This window comes from Vidua chalybeata, chromosome 10 (assembly GCF_026979565.1).
Source record: "Vidua chalybeata isolate OUT-0048 chromosome 10, bVidCha1 merged haplotype, whole genome shotgun sequence".
NCBI classification, from domain to species: Eukaryota; Metazoa; Chordata; class Aves; order Passeriformes; family Viduidae; genus Vidua; species Vidua chalybeata.
In genome coordinates this window covers 13818152-13834058 of record NC_071539.1, presented here as the reverse complement: position 1 = coordinate 13834058, position 15907 = coordinate 13818152, and the positions used below count along the sequence as shown (strand labels likewise).

Here is a 15907-nt window from a genome sequence, read left to right as displayed (position 1 = left end):
TATTCAGGACCCACAACACAAGCAGGATTTTTCAAGAAAGCACAGTTTTCTCCACTGCCCAAGCAGGACAGCATCACTCCAGGCCAAGACCCTCCTCACCGGCCAGGCTCTCAGCTTTGCTACTTCTGCAGCTGCACTGATGCCAATCCAGGCTGTAGTCATGCTGACTGAAATCCTACTTTTGAACTGTTGCCACACTCTATTAAATAACTTAAGACTAATATGACTGATCTTACATTTGATCCTTGTGCAAAATAATCCTAAGGGGCATTGCTTTAACACAGCCAAAACATCTCTTGTGAAGTGAAGCTTAATCCAAAAAACTCACTTTCCAGAAGCAATAAACTGCCAAGAGAAAAAGATGATCCTGCATTTAACAGCCTTTGCATCATGCCAGGATATCAAGAGCTTCTCAGACCTCCTCCTGTTAGTTTAGGATTGAGGTGTTGTAGGAACACAGCTCTATGCAAACAGATTCAGAAGGAAGCAATTGTGTGGGGTAAATGCTGAACCCATCCCTTCTTCATTCTGCCCTCCCCCTAGCCCTGAAATACAATAAAAGACAGCCACCACCCTGTAAGTGGGATGCACTTATACAGCTTTGACCCATGTGTCAAATAGGAAGAGAATTACACACAGAAGAGAGGGAAAAAAAAAAAAAGAGACGAAGTGCCAAATGAAGAAAAAAAAAGAGCTTCTCTTTCCATTTGTATTTAAGGTTTTGACCTAGGTTCTTCAGCACTGTTGAGCAAGACTATCTGCTTTATTAGATTCCAACTTCTTACATTAAGATACAGAAAGCATTTGTGCTGGAAAGCCATTTAAGTGGCACTTCCACCATCTAGGTACAACAAAATCCTGGCAGTCATAAATTAATTACTTATTCTTCCAACTCTACAGTTAACACTACTAGGGCAAATCTCCTCTCTAAGAACCACCAATAGCAATTCTACAAATGCATTTTGTGAAAGCTCTGCCCTCCAATTCATAGTCTGTTGTGGAATCCAAAAATATCCCGCAAGTAATTTATTTGACACCTCAATCACAGGGGCTGTTGACACAGGTATTGTCTTCCCTTCCACTCAAAAATAGCAGAGCAGCTTCCTCTGCCATGCAAGAAAGTGAGAATTCACAGAGGCAAAGATTCAAAAAAATACTTACTCATTCCAGAATTGAATCCACTGAAGACCATATCAGAAATAAATCAAATAAAACTGAAGTTCTTTGAAAAGCTCACTGCAGTAGCTGAACAGAAAAATCTAAAGCAGTTCTTTGAAGCAGAAAAACAAAAGTAAAACTGGTTAAACACACATGGGAGGAAAAAAGTACAAGGGTCCTTACTAGATTTTCTGTCTCTTAAATATCTTTATCTGCTGCAAAAGAGAAGCTGCTGTGGAAGCCCTGCATTGAATTAGCATTTAGTCCATGAATACAGCAGATGTGGGGGAAAAGTCATTATAAAGAAACAGGCACAATCAAATAGATTTCATTATTATTGCTTCACTGAAAATAATCTGTTCTTTTGGGGCTTATCAGTCTTACCCCTACCTGCTCACAGTAAGCATGAAACAGTAATCCTTTGGGAGCAAAAAAATGAACTGACAAATAGATAGTGGAATTACTTGTTGAACAGTGATGTTAAAGAAGATTAAATGTGTAAAACACGACCAAAACCACTGAACATTTCTTAGGAGTACAGCTGGAATAGTTCACAAATATGAAATAAAACCAAGCTATATTCAGTATTTTTAAGCAAAAGGAGACTTCAGAAATCTATTGCCTATATACTGTTCTCTTACCCACACCACAGTCTCTCCAGGCACTTAACAGTGAAAAGTAAAGCTTGATGAAAGCAGAACAAACAAAACACTTCACAAATGCCTCAGCTGTTGCAGAGCACCCTTATGTCCCTGCACTCCCGAGGTTTTTCATACACCCTTCCAACAAATGTGCAGCACAGTAAACACAGAACTACCTGTCATTAAGTGGCAGAGTGAACTAAGAGTTGCAAACATAAAAATTTAGCAGTAATTAAAGCCCTCGGGGTGTTCTTGAGGCAAAATACACACTAAAAAAAGAGAGAAGTTTCGCTGAGGATTACAGAGCACATAATTGAAATACAAATTATGGGAGGGGGAGGGGGGAATTCTGCAAAAATGCAGAAACTCCCCTGTGTTACAGGATTATATTTTTGTGCTTTTTTTTTTTCAAGAAATCTCCTCAAAACAATAAACTGTCTGTTAACTGATCCAATGGTAAAAAATATTATTCTATTCTAAGTTAGCCTAAGAGACCACAGAGAAATGCTCAGAAAAAGATGACAAACAAAGGCTGTTTTCATTTTGAAGGCCTGAAGATTTTCATATCTGTAAGGTTTGTCTAAGCACAGGCAGTACAAAGAGAGACACTGAGACAGCTGTTCCACACCAGAAAACAAAGCTGAGGGATAGCAATCCCCAAATATTAGCCTGAAAAGGAGAAAAGTTGACAGTGTAAAGAGAAACTGAAAGAAAGCAAAAAATTTCCCGTCAAAAGCCATTCCTTTTCAAGCCAGCCCATTTTAATACATGATTGAGGTTAACTCAGTTTGATGTATTTGCTTCAGCATAACTTTAAATACAGCTAAAACACATTCCTCAAAACTGCAAACCAGGGAAATAAGCAGATGTGGTTATTTTCAGTAAAAGAAAAATCTTTGAAACTCTTGCCTAATCCTGTCAGCTGCAAATAAAGTTTCTGTTTAGAAATGTGATATAAAGCTTCTTCAAAGATACACAGTTAAAAAGTGAAGTACTCTTTAGATCATCAAACAGCCTCCATATAAAAACAAACCCAGGAACCATCACTCCTGCTGGGATCATTCTGAAAGTGTAATGCAAGGCTTGGTACACAGGCACTCACTGAAATAACTCCAATAGCAAGCAAGCCAAAACCTGACATGACCATCTCCCATCTACAGATCATTAGAAAATCTTTGTCAGTACAGTTTAAGAACAGTCGCAAATGCAAAGAAACTACCTGATAGTCGTGTAACAGCTGCTCCATTAATTTAAAATTACCCTTTATTTTTCACAAGGTTTTCCAACATGTCGTGCATTTTGGCACGGTAGACTTTGAGACAGTTAGCTTCAAGTTTCTTTAAATTACAAACAGTAGATACAGTAGGAATATTTTAAACCAATTTCTTTAAAATAAATGTCAAGTTAAGACCCTTAGCTTTAAAAGAGACTGCCACCATTTCATTTTCCTGATACAAAATTCAAGTAATTTTAAGAGTAGAAAACTGTCCCTATAAAACATCCTATTAAAATTTACCAGCATTCTGAAAATAAGCATCAAATTTCCAGTATCCATTGGGTGCAACTACACATTTAGAAAAATAATTCACTTTAAACAAAGGTCACTTGCTGAAGAAAAGTAAGCTTTCAACAGGATAAGTTCTCAGAACAAACAATAAAACATTTTCTCCTTAGATAAAGGATTTAATCCTTGTTCCATCTCTGCAATTAATTTATTTTTTTCTTCTAAGGGTGTACATTTCAGTATTGACAATGAATTAAGAGACCAAGCTACAGAGACATTTTCCCCCTTCAGTATAAACCAGCATATGGAATTATTGCTTACCAGAAACAACTGTAAACAAGATTCATTTGATTTTGTTTTGATGCTGTGATTTTCCTTTCTTTGGTTGGTACCAAATATACAGACCACCAAACTTTAGCTGTGTCACTTAACTGAATGAAAATCAGGATAAATTTTTCCGATGATTTTGTATTTTTGATTTAGTATTTAGTATTCCTTGGGGTTTGGGTTTTTTTCAACGAAGAAATGGGTTCACTGTGCTTTTCCATTTTCTCTCCTTACCCACTCTTTAGGACAGCAGAATGGAAAAACAAGTAGGACACGTTTACTTTGGGACTCAAGGCTCAGAGCAGATATCAAGAAATCTTCAACAATATTAGAAAACATTTTCTTTTTTCCTCCTTTTAGCCCAAAGTACCTCTGCCATGTAGTAACAGTAACTTAAAGTTTCTTTTATCGCCATCTTCCGGAAGAGATCTATAAATAAATGTTTATGTAAAGAACACTGCTGTTGAAGAGGACAAAGAAAAATAAAATTAAGGATCAATAAATGATACTGCAATGTATCTTGTGCCATTCAAGATAGGAAGTCCTTCATGTAAATGTGTGAGTCTTCCTGGGTGCATGAAGCTCCATCCTTTCCTGGGAGACTCAATGGAGCAGTTGTACCTAAGGAATTTACATCCACCTCCCTGTAGTGAAAACACAAACACAATAAACCTCAAATATTTATCTTGTGCTTTAATAAATTCCTTTTCATATATCCATTACTTCAAATTATTTGTTATTATTAATAGGCTGGGTTTTTTTCTTTTATCATCCCTTAGTAAGGTTGTTTCCATGACACCATCTTTAGAGCATTAATTAACAGACAAGTATTTGCAATCAGATTTCCCCTTGTCTTGCTTTAGCATTCACTGGATAACAACTCACTCAAGAAAAAAATTTGAAACAGATCTTCAATAACTTCAGATTGGTAGGTTCTACCAGAGAGAAGCAAATCGTGTTCACAGGCCTTGTTTCAAAACTGCACCCCTACCCAGGACAGCATTTTAAAAAATCTTAAATGAATTAATCTGGATGCTGATTTCAAACTGAAGGTATGCTTTCTAAAACAGTACGTGTGGCAAGCACATTTATTGGCATTAAGTACTATGAATGATACAGGCTTATAAACACAACAGGTTAAATTTCTCTGTAAGTAAAAATTTGATATTATTGCCACTGCCCTGCCTAGCTCCACACTCTGGGGACTGTTTTATTTGAATCAATATCAGACTAGAAAATAATCTAGCTCAAAAAAAACCTAAACAGATACAAGAGTTAAAAATTTTCATTCTGTGGCTGACCTAAAAAAGAACCACTAAAAAAGTTCTACAGAAAAGATGCCACTTTGAGTCAGCTTGGCACTATTTAAACTCTTCTGAAAAATTGGTTTTCACTGTACAGAAATGAAGCATTTCAGAAATGCTAAAAATGAAATTACTAACATCTCCTAAGTTTTTCTTCAGACTCCTTCTCTCCTACCACCTGAAACCACTTTGATAATTCAGCCTGACGGCATCAACAGTTCTGGATCCTGGAATTGAGCAAATTTAGTGCTCATCAAAAACCCACAAGGCGTAACGTATCTCAATTTGTGATGTGCATCTTTTCCTTCTCAGCTGGGTCTCTATATGTGTTTGGGCTCTAGTATTAGATACTCAAAGGACAGCATTGTTTAAGTCAGTAAGTTACCTGAAAGTCCTCTCCTACTTTGTTGAGGGCGATGTTGATCGTGAACGTAGAGGAGTCGTGGTGAGGTCTGAGCGACCGTTGTCTGTCAGGGCTGTATTTTACAACAAAGTTCAGTAGAGCATAGCCCTGCAACAAAATACACAGTCAGACTTCAAACTGTGAGCTGCCAAGTCACACAGGATTCTTGGGATTTTGTTTAAAGCTTAGTTAAAATAAAACAACAACATTCACCTTTAACTACTGCTATGTGACATATAAACTTCCCAACCAAACCAAAGAGGTGTATTCATTAAAATACTTAAATTTAGTCACACCATGGAGTAATTTCTGCAAAAGCTTTTAACCCATACCTTGGTATAATAGCCAGCAAAGACTTTTAGTGTTACTGGGGCAATAAACTCTCGTATGAAATGCAGCCATTCATTATCCAGTCCTATTTGCTTCATATGAATGTCATCGGTTGGGACATTTTCATAACCTCCAGAAATGCGGCTGTCCTAATGAAAACACCACAGATAGTTTGGAAACAGGAACATGGAATGTTTCTGACATTTCAACAAATATTTATTTGAAATCTGCAGAATCATAGAACTGCAACAAATCAATGTTTCAGTGGCTGTCTGTACAGCAATTCCACAGCTAACTGTCAAGGAAAAAAGTGTGCTGAGAGCAAAAATTGGAAGTTTTCATAGGATGAGCCAATATTTGGATGTGTCACCTGTAAATAAAAGGGCTTCTTGGGATAATAAGTTTTATTTACCGAGCTGCAGATGCAACTGAAATTCTATCTGATCAAGAGACTACAGGCCTCAACTTGACAAGTTAATATATGTTGAAATAATTTGAAGATAAACGTATGTTAAAATTCTTTCCAGAGGCTCCTACCTACATAACAATTGTGACTATAGTTTCTCATGGTTCTACATTTGTGAATAAAAGAAACATTCCTCTGATTTTAGTGGTAGCTAATAAATACCTTGAATTCTCTGAGAACATTGACACAATAGCTCATAACATTTTCAGGTAACTTTAGGGGGACAAGTCTGACAAATTAGTACTTAAGAGGTAAATGACTAAAACTTGTCTGAACGGTTATCAACAGCCATCCAAAATCAGCCTTGGGTAACTGTCAGGTACCTGCTACAGAGCTGCACCACTGTTAGTGTATAATTTGCTGATTCAAAGTCTGCACTGGGTTTATGTGGCACAGCATGGGCAGCAGGGGGGCTGCAGGGATGGCCTTTGTGAGAAGCTGCTGGAAGCTTCTCCAATGCCAGACGCTGCAAGAACAACGGCCACTGGCCAAGGCTGAGCCCAGCAGCGACAGAGACAGCGTACACTGTGACAGCAGTGCCTTTAAGAAAGGGGCATAAGTGGAGGGAAGGTGTTTTTAAGATGTTTCATTGCTCATTATATTACCAACTGAATCAGAGTAGAAAGTAAACTAATCTCCTCAAACTGAGTCTGTTTTGCCTATATTGGCTATTGAATGATCTCTCCCTGTCCTTATCTCTCAAGTCAAACTCTTTTTTTTTAACTTTCTCTCTCCTGTCCAGCTGAGGGCAGTGACAGAGTGACTTTGGTGGGTTCCTGGTATCCAGCCAGGGTCAGCACACCACAACATTAATTGAAGAATGCCTCTAAATCTACTGAAGAAGCAGCTACATGGTAGACTAAAATAAGCACTTCATATCACAAAGCAGATGTTTCAGACCACGGGCAACTGTTGGGATGTTTGTTTGTTGCAGTAAACTGTGAGTTACTATTGTAAAAGTAGTTAAGATTGCTCATTAAGATTATGTTTATATAGGCTGACACTTACTTGGTGTTTGCCACCAGACCATTGACCAAAATGTTCCATTTCTTCTACTAATTCATCACAGGCAGTGTCAGAAAATATGGGAAACCAAAACACATCTGGACATGGCTACAAGAAAACCCCAAACAATTAAAAACTTGATTCTCAAGCACATTTTCACAAAAACAAAAATTATGAGCTACATTCTAAGCACTAAGAACATGTCAGTGCACCCACACCTTCTGTGCCTAAATAACAACCCTGGTCTTCCACATTTCAGGTTAATATGGGATAACAGCTTAAAACTTAACATTGCTATACACACAATTTATCCCAGCTTTTTAGAGAGGCAATGTTCATTAAATCACTGTCCCTAACTGTCACAACTGATCATCCAACACAAGAGCTCTGTCCAGATCAGTTGCATAAAAGCAAGCAGCCTAATGAATGGCAAAAATTCAGTTCTGATCCAAAACATCAAAAAACTGTTTAGTCACAGACCAAAACAGCATTTGCATGGAAATATTTACTGCATGCCAATTTATTACCAGTCAGCCACACTTTTTTAAAAAGCTACTTATACTCGCCTGTTCTACTATGTTATCAGTGAAGATCTTTGAGTAGTTTGGATTTATGTAAGTTTCCTTCCAATCCTAAAAAAACATGATTTAAAAACATTACAACAGAACAATGACATTTATAAGTGATATAAAAGAATTTATACTCTATTCATTGCTCTACTGAAAGCACTGAAAACAATTAAAAAATTTCTTATTCTCGTAAACAAATTGGTTCCTATCATGTCAATAATCATGAAACCTGTTACCTCAGGGTCATATCTCCAATTTCATGCTCTGATCACCAGCTGGCTTACTGATATGATATATTGTCATTTGCTTAGATGGGTAAGAACACCTTTTAGCACATAATCAATATTTAGCCCACAGTAAACAAAAGTTCTCCACACATATCCTTTAAATTTGAAGTCCTTTAGAATGTATAAATTTATACTTTTTTAAAAATGAAATCTCTTTTTAGGAATAATTAGATACATACCACAGGATTCTCAAATATCTGCCAGAGGTCATTGTTGTAGTGGGAAGTATTGTAATTGGCTGTAGAAAGAAGTCTTCCAAATTCATGTCTGTTGGTAATGTACATGAAAACACCCTATACCAATTAGAGAAAGCATCATTAGTAAAACTGTCCATCTTAGCAAAGTTTTAAAAAGGTCTGTTCATGATTGTGCTTTCATAAAACATAACTGTTCACACATTTGTACACATATATTGTAAAGGTGCTGTTAATTTAGCACCTTAATTTTCAAAGGGTTGACTCTAACCAGCAACCACTCTTCATAACTTCTTGTTTACAAGCATTTACCTGCATTTATTTTCTAAACACAGTAAAACATATATTGTTGAGAACATATGTAGAGCTATAGAAAGGAAAAAGCAGAGGAGTGATTGATTGATTTGCTTTCCAGAAAACTTAAGCAGACACAATGAAAGCATCTGATCTCAAACTGAAAATGCTCATACACAAGAGAACCAACATCTTGGCTTTAGTTTCAAATTAAAAACTGTAAGCTAGCAATCAATGGGTTCATGAAAGTCAGAACAAGAAACTTATTTCAGAGTATTCACTACATGATCCATCTGGTGAATTGGCCTGAAATAAAAAGGTATTGGCAAATATAGCACACAAGAATATTCAGATCAGCATCCAAAACAGCTGAGCACTCTGAAGTCTGTTCACGTAATTATATGCAAGATATCAAGTGTGGTAAGATACAGCTTTATTATCAAGCTATTAACAGAAGGTATTAACAGAACTCTCTTGATTAGAAGTAGTAGCAGAAAATAGTATTTTTTAAAAGAAAAGTAAGTTCTACGGGATTTTTTTTAGTTTAAGGTTTTTCAGACTAAAACTTTTTTCTGAAATGTTTGTGACTTTTAGATTTGCAGCAGATGAAGACATTACCATCTGGGTACTTTGGTACTTCTGTCTATGTTTTTGTCTGAAAAAGAGTTAAACTGTTAGAAAGATAATGATTATGTTAAACATGCCCAGTTCTGGGCACTTACCAAATCATAAAATAGCTGCAGCAGGGAGAATAAGGAGGGCCTGGGTCAAGAAAAACAGCTTAAAGTGACAATGTGGTCACTGAGGGGGCCTGGCAGACCTACAAGTGATCTGAGCTTTACTCCTTCCTAGGACTGCTCCATCCATTGTAGCTACAGAAGCAGTGTCAGCACACCTTGACCTTAGAAGCACTGAGAAACCTCCCTGAGGAGACAAAGAGCCTCTCTGAGATGCTTTCAGCTGGGCTTGAAAAACCTGTCCCTGGCTAAAACCTGAACCTTAGAAGACTGAAGAGAAAGCCAGAGCAGTATTTCATCAGAGGAAGTGGACAGAGGAGAAGTATCTTCCTGTGGTAGAATGATACTGCATGTAATAATAACTAATTAATAAAAAAAAATAAAGCAACACCTTTGGGGCTCTGAGCATATGGAATGTTTCCGAAGAAGGGGAGTCTTTTTCCCTTTGTAAAGTCTAAAATGAAGGAGAATCATCACATCAGTTTTCTGACACAATCTTTTTCTCTTTTTCCGACTACTTTTAGGTTTCCACGGGTACATCAGGGAAATTAGCAGCCTTTGACCAAAAGCTGATATGCCTTTACAGACAACATGCATCTCCAAGCAAAGCTCTTCATACACATGTCAAAGCTGTTTCCACCAGCCCCTTCTTATCTGCTGCAATACAAAAACAAGCACGTACCAAACCCTACAGCCCAGACTGACAAAGAGGAAAAGAGAAAGCAATTTTCTCATGAGCCAGTCAGATTAGTTTAATGAGCACATGGAAAGCACAGGTTTTGCAGGAACTGATGCTGAGGAGGTTTGAATACAACAGGACTGGACGGGGATATTCTGAAGAATCAGTACAAACAGAGGAGATCATGCCTTGTTATGAGGGAATAAAAAAATTAATACTTGCCAACTTTTCTTGTTCAATTCAGCAAAAATATTTTTCAATGCTATAGTGTCTGGAAATAGGTCTGGTTTAGGTCTTATTTGCCTCTGTGCTGAAACTAGCGTAAATATCAGTAGAAATATGGATTTACAGATTCATAACTTTACAGTACAAACAAGTTCTCTCATTACTTCCAGATTAACACATGTAACATTTATCTGATGCAGTTTTAATCTATCTAGAAAAATTAATGAGTAATTCATGCTCCCTAAGAAGATTCCTACCATTACTTGAATCACCTAGGCTTTTTATTTGACACTGCCCATCATTAGTTTCAATATATAACTACTTAATAAAAAATGGCAAAATATTCCAACTTAGTCTGCTGGAAGTTTCACACTGTATAAAAATATGCATGATAGAGATGATCCAAATGCATTAGTAAATTTTAAGTCATACACAGCAGAGCAGTTGAGCCCTCTTTCATTACTGAGGTTGTGCCAAGGAGAAAGGTATTTTAACCTCAAGAGAGATTTTCAGGGAATTTAACTAGAAAACACTATGCAGTCATTGCATCAGTGCATTGGCCTTGAGAAAACCTCTGTTCTCAAGAATTTAAAAAAATACACCTGAAGGGTTGTATCACACAAAAATTGGCCAGTACTTGGAATTAGAAGTAAAAATATAATATCCAAGATCAATCAAGTGAAGCAGTCTATGAGTACAGCAGGACACAAAGAAATGTGTGTATTTGAAAGCAAGCTGTTCCAGATACACCTTACCATTTCCCTGGCATTCCTGCAGAGTGCCATATCAGGGTCCAGCTTATCACGCATGAAGTAGTTCTTTTCTTTCATCTCAGATCTGAGAGTTTGTCCCTTAATTAAGTATATATTAGCCATATAAGGGATATTCCATACACCTCTGTTGAAAATAAAAAGAAAAACCAACACAAAAATAGTTTAAAGCTATGAAAACTAATTTGTTGCCTATTCTATTAAATCAGCATCTCTGTATTTGCTGACAAGACTAAGCAAGTTGCAAGGAGAAGCAGCTGAAAGGTTCCCAAGACATTTGCAAAACTGCATCTGGACATCTCAAAAGTAGACGTAGGCAGTAATTCAATTTTTATGAAATACTCTTATAAAAATATAGCAAGGTCAAATTCTCTATGGAGTTTTAACTACACACGTACTTCATGTTTCCATAGTCAATAGCAATAGTCATAGCAATCAGTCAAACTCTCTTATAATATTATTCTACAGTACCAGATGGAGAAAGTAACTCCAAAACAGATTTTTAAATGAGTTTAAAGACTTCACTGAGACTCCACACAGCTGGTCTGACCTCCTCACACAAATACCCACAGACCACAGCAGGCCATGTATTTATGTGAGTTGGGCCAATATCAACAGAAAAGCATTGCTTTCAAAATGCTCCCTCTGCAGATTTCCCCCCCACTCAGTGCCACAAGCACATCTTTTAGTACAGTAGGACTGAAAACAAGCCAGTCCTATTCAAGCAGTCTGTTTCAGACCCTTTTGTTCTTCCAGAGCAAAGAAAAGGTATCACCATATGGAACAGTCAATTTAGGGGAGGGATAAACCCAAAAGTTTATCCTTGACAAAAGTATTGCTGAAGATCTCCTCAAGATATACATGACATCATATACACAAAGGATGAAATACACAAAGAAGTTACAGCTGTTCCATGGACGAAGCATTTTCCCCAAGGAGATGACAAAGTCATTTCATGAATACAACAACCATTCCTTTTGCCTGAGGTTCCAGGGATGTAGAGTTTTGGGTTTGCTATTTGTTTATCTTGTCTATTTCTATACTGTGCACTGGTAGAGCAACCAGACACCATCAGACAGGTGCCAGTAATGACTGTGTCAAGTCCTAACACCAGCTCATCACATTAAACACTTGGCTTTTTTTTCAAGCTGTGAGTGGGAATTTAAAAGTGTATTTCTATGAAATAGAAAACAAAACAATATATCTAACCTCATCTCTCCAGGAGTAATACCATATTCATATATCTTCATGCAATATGTTGCTAGTAACCATAGTGGGTGCCTTGACTTTAACAATTAGTTTACAGTTACTTACACTCTGTTCCCCTGGACAATGTCCACATAATCTTCTGATCGAGCATAATAACCATCTGGGCTCAAAGCACCCCAGAAATTGGACCAAAGCTTCCCATGGCGAGTTACGAGAGGAGCAATTATCTTCCTGTGAAGTGACATATTGAATAAGAAAATATGAAAATCTGAAGCACTTGAAATTCACATCAGGAATTGCTGTTTGACAGGAAAAAAAATGCTTTACGAATTGTTGGCCCCCAAGCCCATTATGAACTATGGCAATGAAATAACACAAATAAACAAAGAGGATTTAACTCTCCAAAAACAAATGGGATCTTATTTTCTCTGGACAGACCCCAGGGAATCCTTTCAATTTAGAAGAAATTCTACAAAATAAAGAGATTTACTATACCTGTTCTGTTCTATCAGTATTCTTAAAGTTTTTGGGTTTGTCAGCACAACATCTGCATCTATGCTTAAGTAATATTCACATGTTTTATCCTGGCGACAAAGGTCCCTAAAAAGAAAAAAAAGAATTATTTACTCATGTTAATAATAGTGTCCACATGGATATATGTCCAGAAAAAATTCACAAACCAAACAAAAAGATTTAAAAAAAACCCAAACTACAAGTATTGAACTGATTCATTGCATTAAAAGTCCTCTGCAGCACAGTATTGTAAATAAAGGTGTCTTTAGATTACAGTAGTGTGATTAACTAAAAGATTAAAATACATGGATTGGATGCCTTATATTTTTCTTTTAATTAACTAAGTGGCCTTTAGCCTTTACCAAGTTCAGTAATACCTTCTATAGAGTGTCCTAATAGAAAATGGGGCCGGGGGAACATGCCATTAATTTATATAACTGGGTATCAGTACAATCACTTAATAGTGAAGTGACCTTATTTAGTAAGCTCCTCTACCACGTGGCTGTAATGCTGTCTTTGGAAAAAGATTCCACAGATGCAATCTGAATGGTAATTGAAACCTTATGGAGAGTGTAAGACAAAAATTTATAAACTTATATAAAGAAATACATATTAAAAGACTTCGTCTTTTTGACCTACAAGAACAAAAAAATTGGTAAAGAGAAATATAAACCAATTGCAAAGGCAGTGAATTTATACCAAAGAAAGTAGCTGAATGTGTCCATACACTATTTCTATCAGTCCTGATTTTGAACTCAGATGAATAAACCGCACAAATTCCCATACCTTCAAGAGAAAGACAAAGTAAACACATTCTACTGTAAATATGAAAGATACACAGACTATAATTGTGTGTTTCTGGTAGGGTGGACTTGCTAGGCCAAAACTTGGTATAGTGAAGTCAGCTTTCCTATGCCATCAGAATTATAGGAGATTATAGGCAATCAAATATACTTTTAGACAAGGTGGAACAATTTCCTCAGGTCAATACTACAGCAATAGCTTCCTATCATACAGGTGGCATTATTGAATTTGTCCATTTTCCCTACTTTAATTCCACCATAACAGCTTGAAACATTACCTTACTTTCTTGTCTTAAAATATCTATAATCAGTGCTTTAGTTCAAGTTCCACTTGTTTTGATTGACTGTGACTTGTTTTCTGCAAAGGCAAAGATCTCTGTCACTTCAAAAGATCTGACAAAGGGTGGATGTGACAGGTTACATACAAGTCAAGGTAAGGGCTGCCATGGTCCTGCCTGCTCTTCTTCCATCCCCCTCCAAATCCAGCACTAAATCTTCCATCAAAATTACTACTTATCAACACCTTTTGGCTCTTTCTGTTCAAACTTTCTTCTGCTCAAAGGACTCAAGAGGTATGAATTTGTTAGAATCACAGTACAAGGCAGAGCTTTTTTATTCCATAACTTTAAGCACTCCTTCCTCTTCAAGCTTGATCACTAAAGATCTAGCAATAATTTCAGAATTTTTTTTTTAAATACCCATATGTCAGAAACTATCTTCCCACTGCTGCTAAAATCACTGTGTTTGAACATAAACCCAGTTTACATCTCTGGGCAGTCTCTGGGCTTGCCTTAACTGACATCTCATACAGACATTTTTTTGTGACAGAAATTCCTTAATCAGCACTTTCTCACATAATTGCCCCAACTGAAACCAGCAGGTTTGATTTTAGCCATAACATGGTCCTGCCATTCAGTCTTGATGGTATTTTCCTTTACTAACCCACTCTGTTCAAAGCTTTACAACCACTGAACACAAGTCATATGTAGACTTATCATTGACTTAATTACAATTATTAATAGTAACCTGACTTTTATACTGCACTTGGCATTAGATGTTAAATTTCTTCCAAAAACATTCAGCACCTTTATCCTTATTCTAGTGAGGAAAATAGAACTGAGACCAGACTTGATCTCAGTCCAGAGTTCCAGCCAAAACACTTGCCAGCACTGCCCCAAAAGCAGGTAAAATTTCTGCTGCTAACAAAACCATGAAGATAATTAATGTTTTTAATTAAACAAATGTGAAAAAGTGGAACAATATTTAGTTATAGGCAAATATACCTGTAAATTTAATTACATAATAGCAAAATGCATTATCCTTTAACTTTTGCCATTTTATCTGTCCCCCATCCCTTTTAAATCCAGAACCAGAAAATTCTATTCCAACTGGTCCCATGTGCTTAGTGTTAGAAACCCTCCTGTGCCTCATTGACATAATAATCTAAACCACAAAATACTAAATTAAAAGTTTTGGTCTAAGTCACACTCAGTCATTCAGTACTCTCTTAAGAACTCTCTGAAAGCATTCCTGTCCTAAGCAGTCAGGAAATTTCAAGGTTACTATTTTGGCTTATTTTTCCCTCCAATTTCTTTCTCTACAGTGTTGAAGACTGGTTCACCACATGGCAGAACTTATCTTCCACATTTGACATGATGGCTTGTATCTGAAAATGCTGGAAGAATTATGCTGCAAGCATGAAGTTTTGCCATTTGGTGATCCTTTGCACTTTAAGGTCACTAACAAAAATCTCCCCAGAACACTACAGGTTTCAGATGGAGAGAAAGAAAATGATAAAAGTTTCAGTCAAAATTAATAAAGCAAGGACACTCTCCAGAAATTAATGCATATTCTCTTTAGGCGTTCAGTGTTTCCCAGTAGCTTTGCCCAAGGAAATAAATGTAACCCTTTATATTGTCATGCTTTAGAGTGGTATTTCTTACACTGCATGCTAACCTCTCCAGATGTGGAAATCCCAGATTATATGTGAAACTATTTGTATGCATATCCAGGTCACTCCAAGGAACACGTGAAAAATGCTTTCTGGCAAAGTTCATGTGTAAAATGCTTCCCTATCTACATTCAATGGCTAAAACCTTCAATCTACTTGCTTTCCACTCCACCTGCTCTGAAGTAAGACCAAATGTTGAAAAGAAAGTTGTGTCCTTGTACATCACTTAGAGCAATTTCAGTCCAGCAATTAAGAACAATCTAGAAGAAAGCCAAGATTTTTGGTTGGCAGTGTGAAGCTCAGCTCAGCAGACCAGTTTAAAGTATTTTGCAATCAGAGTGATGTCTGACTGAGTTTACAAACCACAAGTCCATCTGGAACAGTGACCTCATCTGAAAATGGGAGAATGTCACAGCTCTTCCCCTCATCACACTTTCCACTGAGATATTCCAAGGGTCTACTTGGTTGTAACAGAGACATATTGTCTACCCAATTTCTCTGCCATTAAGCCATCTCTCTTTTTTTTAGACATAGTTTG

The 15907-nt window shown here is 36.8% G+C and overlaps 1 protein-coding gene across 2 annotated transcripts in view; it reads right to left on the bottom strand.

Moving 5' to 3' along the window:
• Positions 1-3044: 3044 nt before the first annotated feature.
• The window catches only part of PLOD2 (procollagen-lysine,2-oxoglutarate 5-dioxygenase 2), a 50507-nt gene continuing 37644 nt past the window's right edge, over positions 3045-15907 (bottom strand). The window contains exons 11-20 of one of the 2 annotated variants that reach the window (XM_053952109.1): positions 12598-12702; positions 12208-12333; positions 10879-11020; positions 9611-9673; positions 8174-8287; positions 7705-7770; positions 7142-7246; positions 5670-5816; positions 5320-5445; positions 3045-4274 (exon numbers count right to left, since the gene is read on the bottom strand). In XM_053952109.1, the coding sequence (XP_053808084.1) occupies positions 4119-4274; positions 5320-5445; positions 5670-5816; positions 7142-7246; positions 7705-7770; positions 8174-8287; positions 9611-9673; positions 10879-11020; positions 12208-12333; positions 12598-12702 (1150 nt within the window). In that variant the 3' untranslated portion in view covers positions 3045-4118. The remainder of the gene's footprint in view (positions 4275-5319; positions 5446-5669; positions 5817-7141; positions 7247-7704; positions 7771-8173; positions 8288-9610; positions 9674-10878; positions 11021-12207; positions 12334-12597; positions 12703-15907) is intronic. The other variant, XM_053952110.1, reaches the window with a different exon arrangement.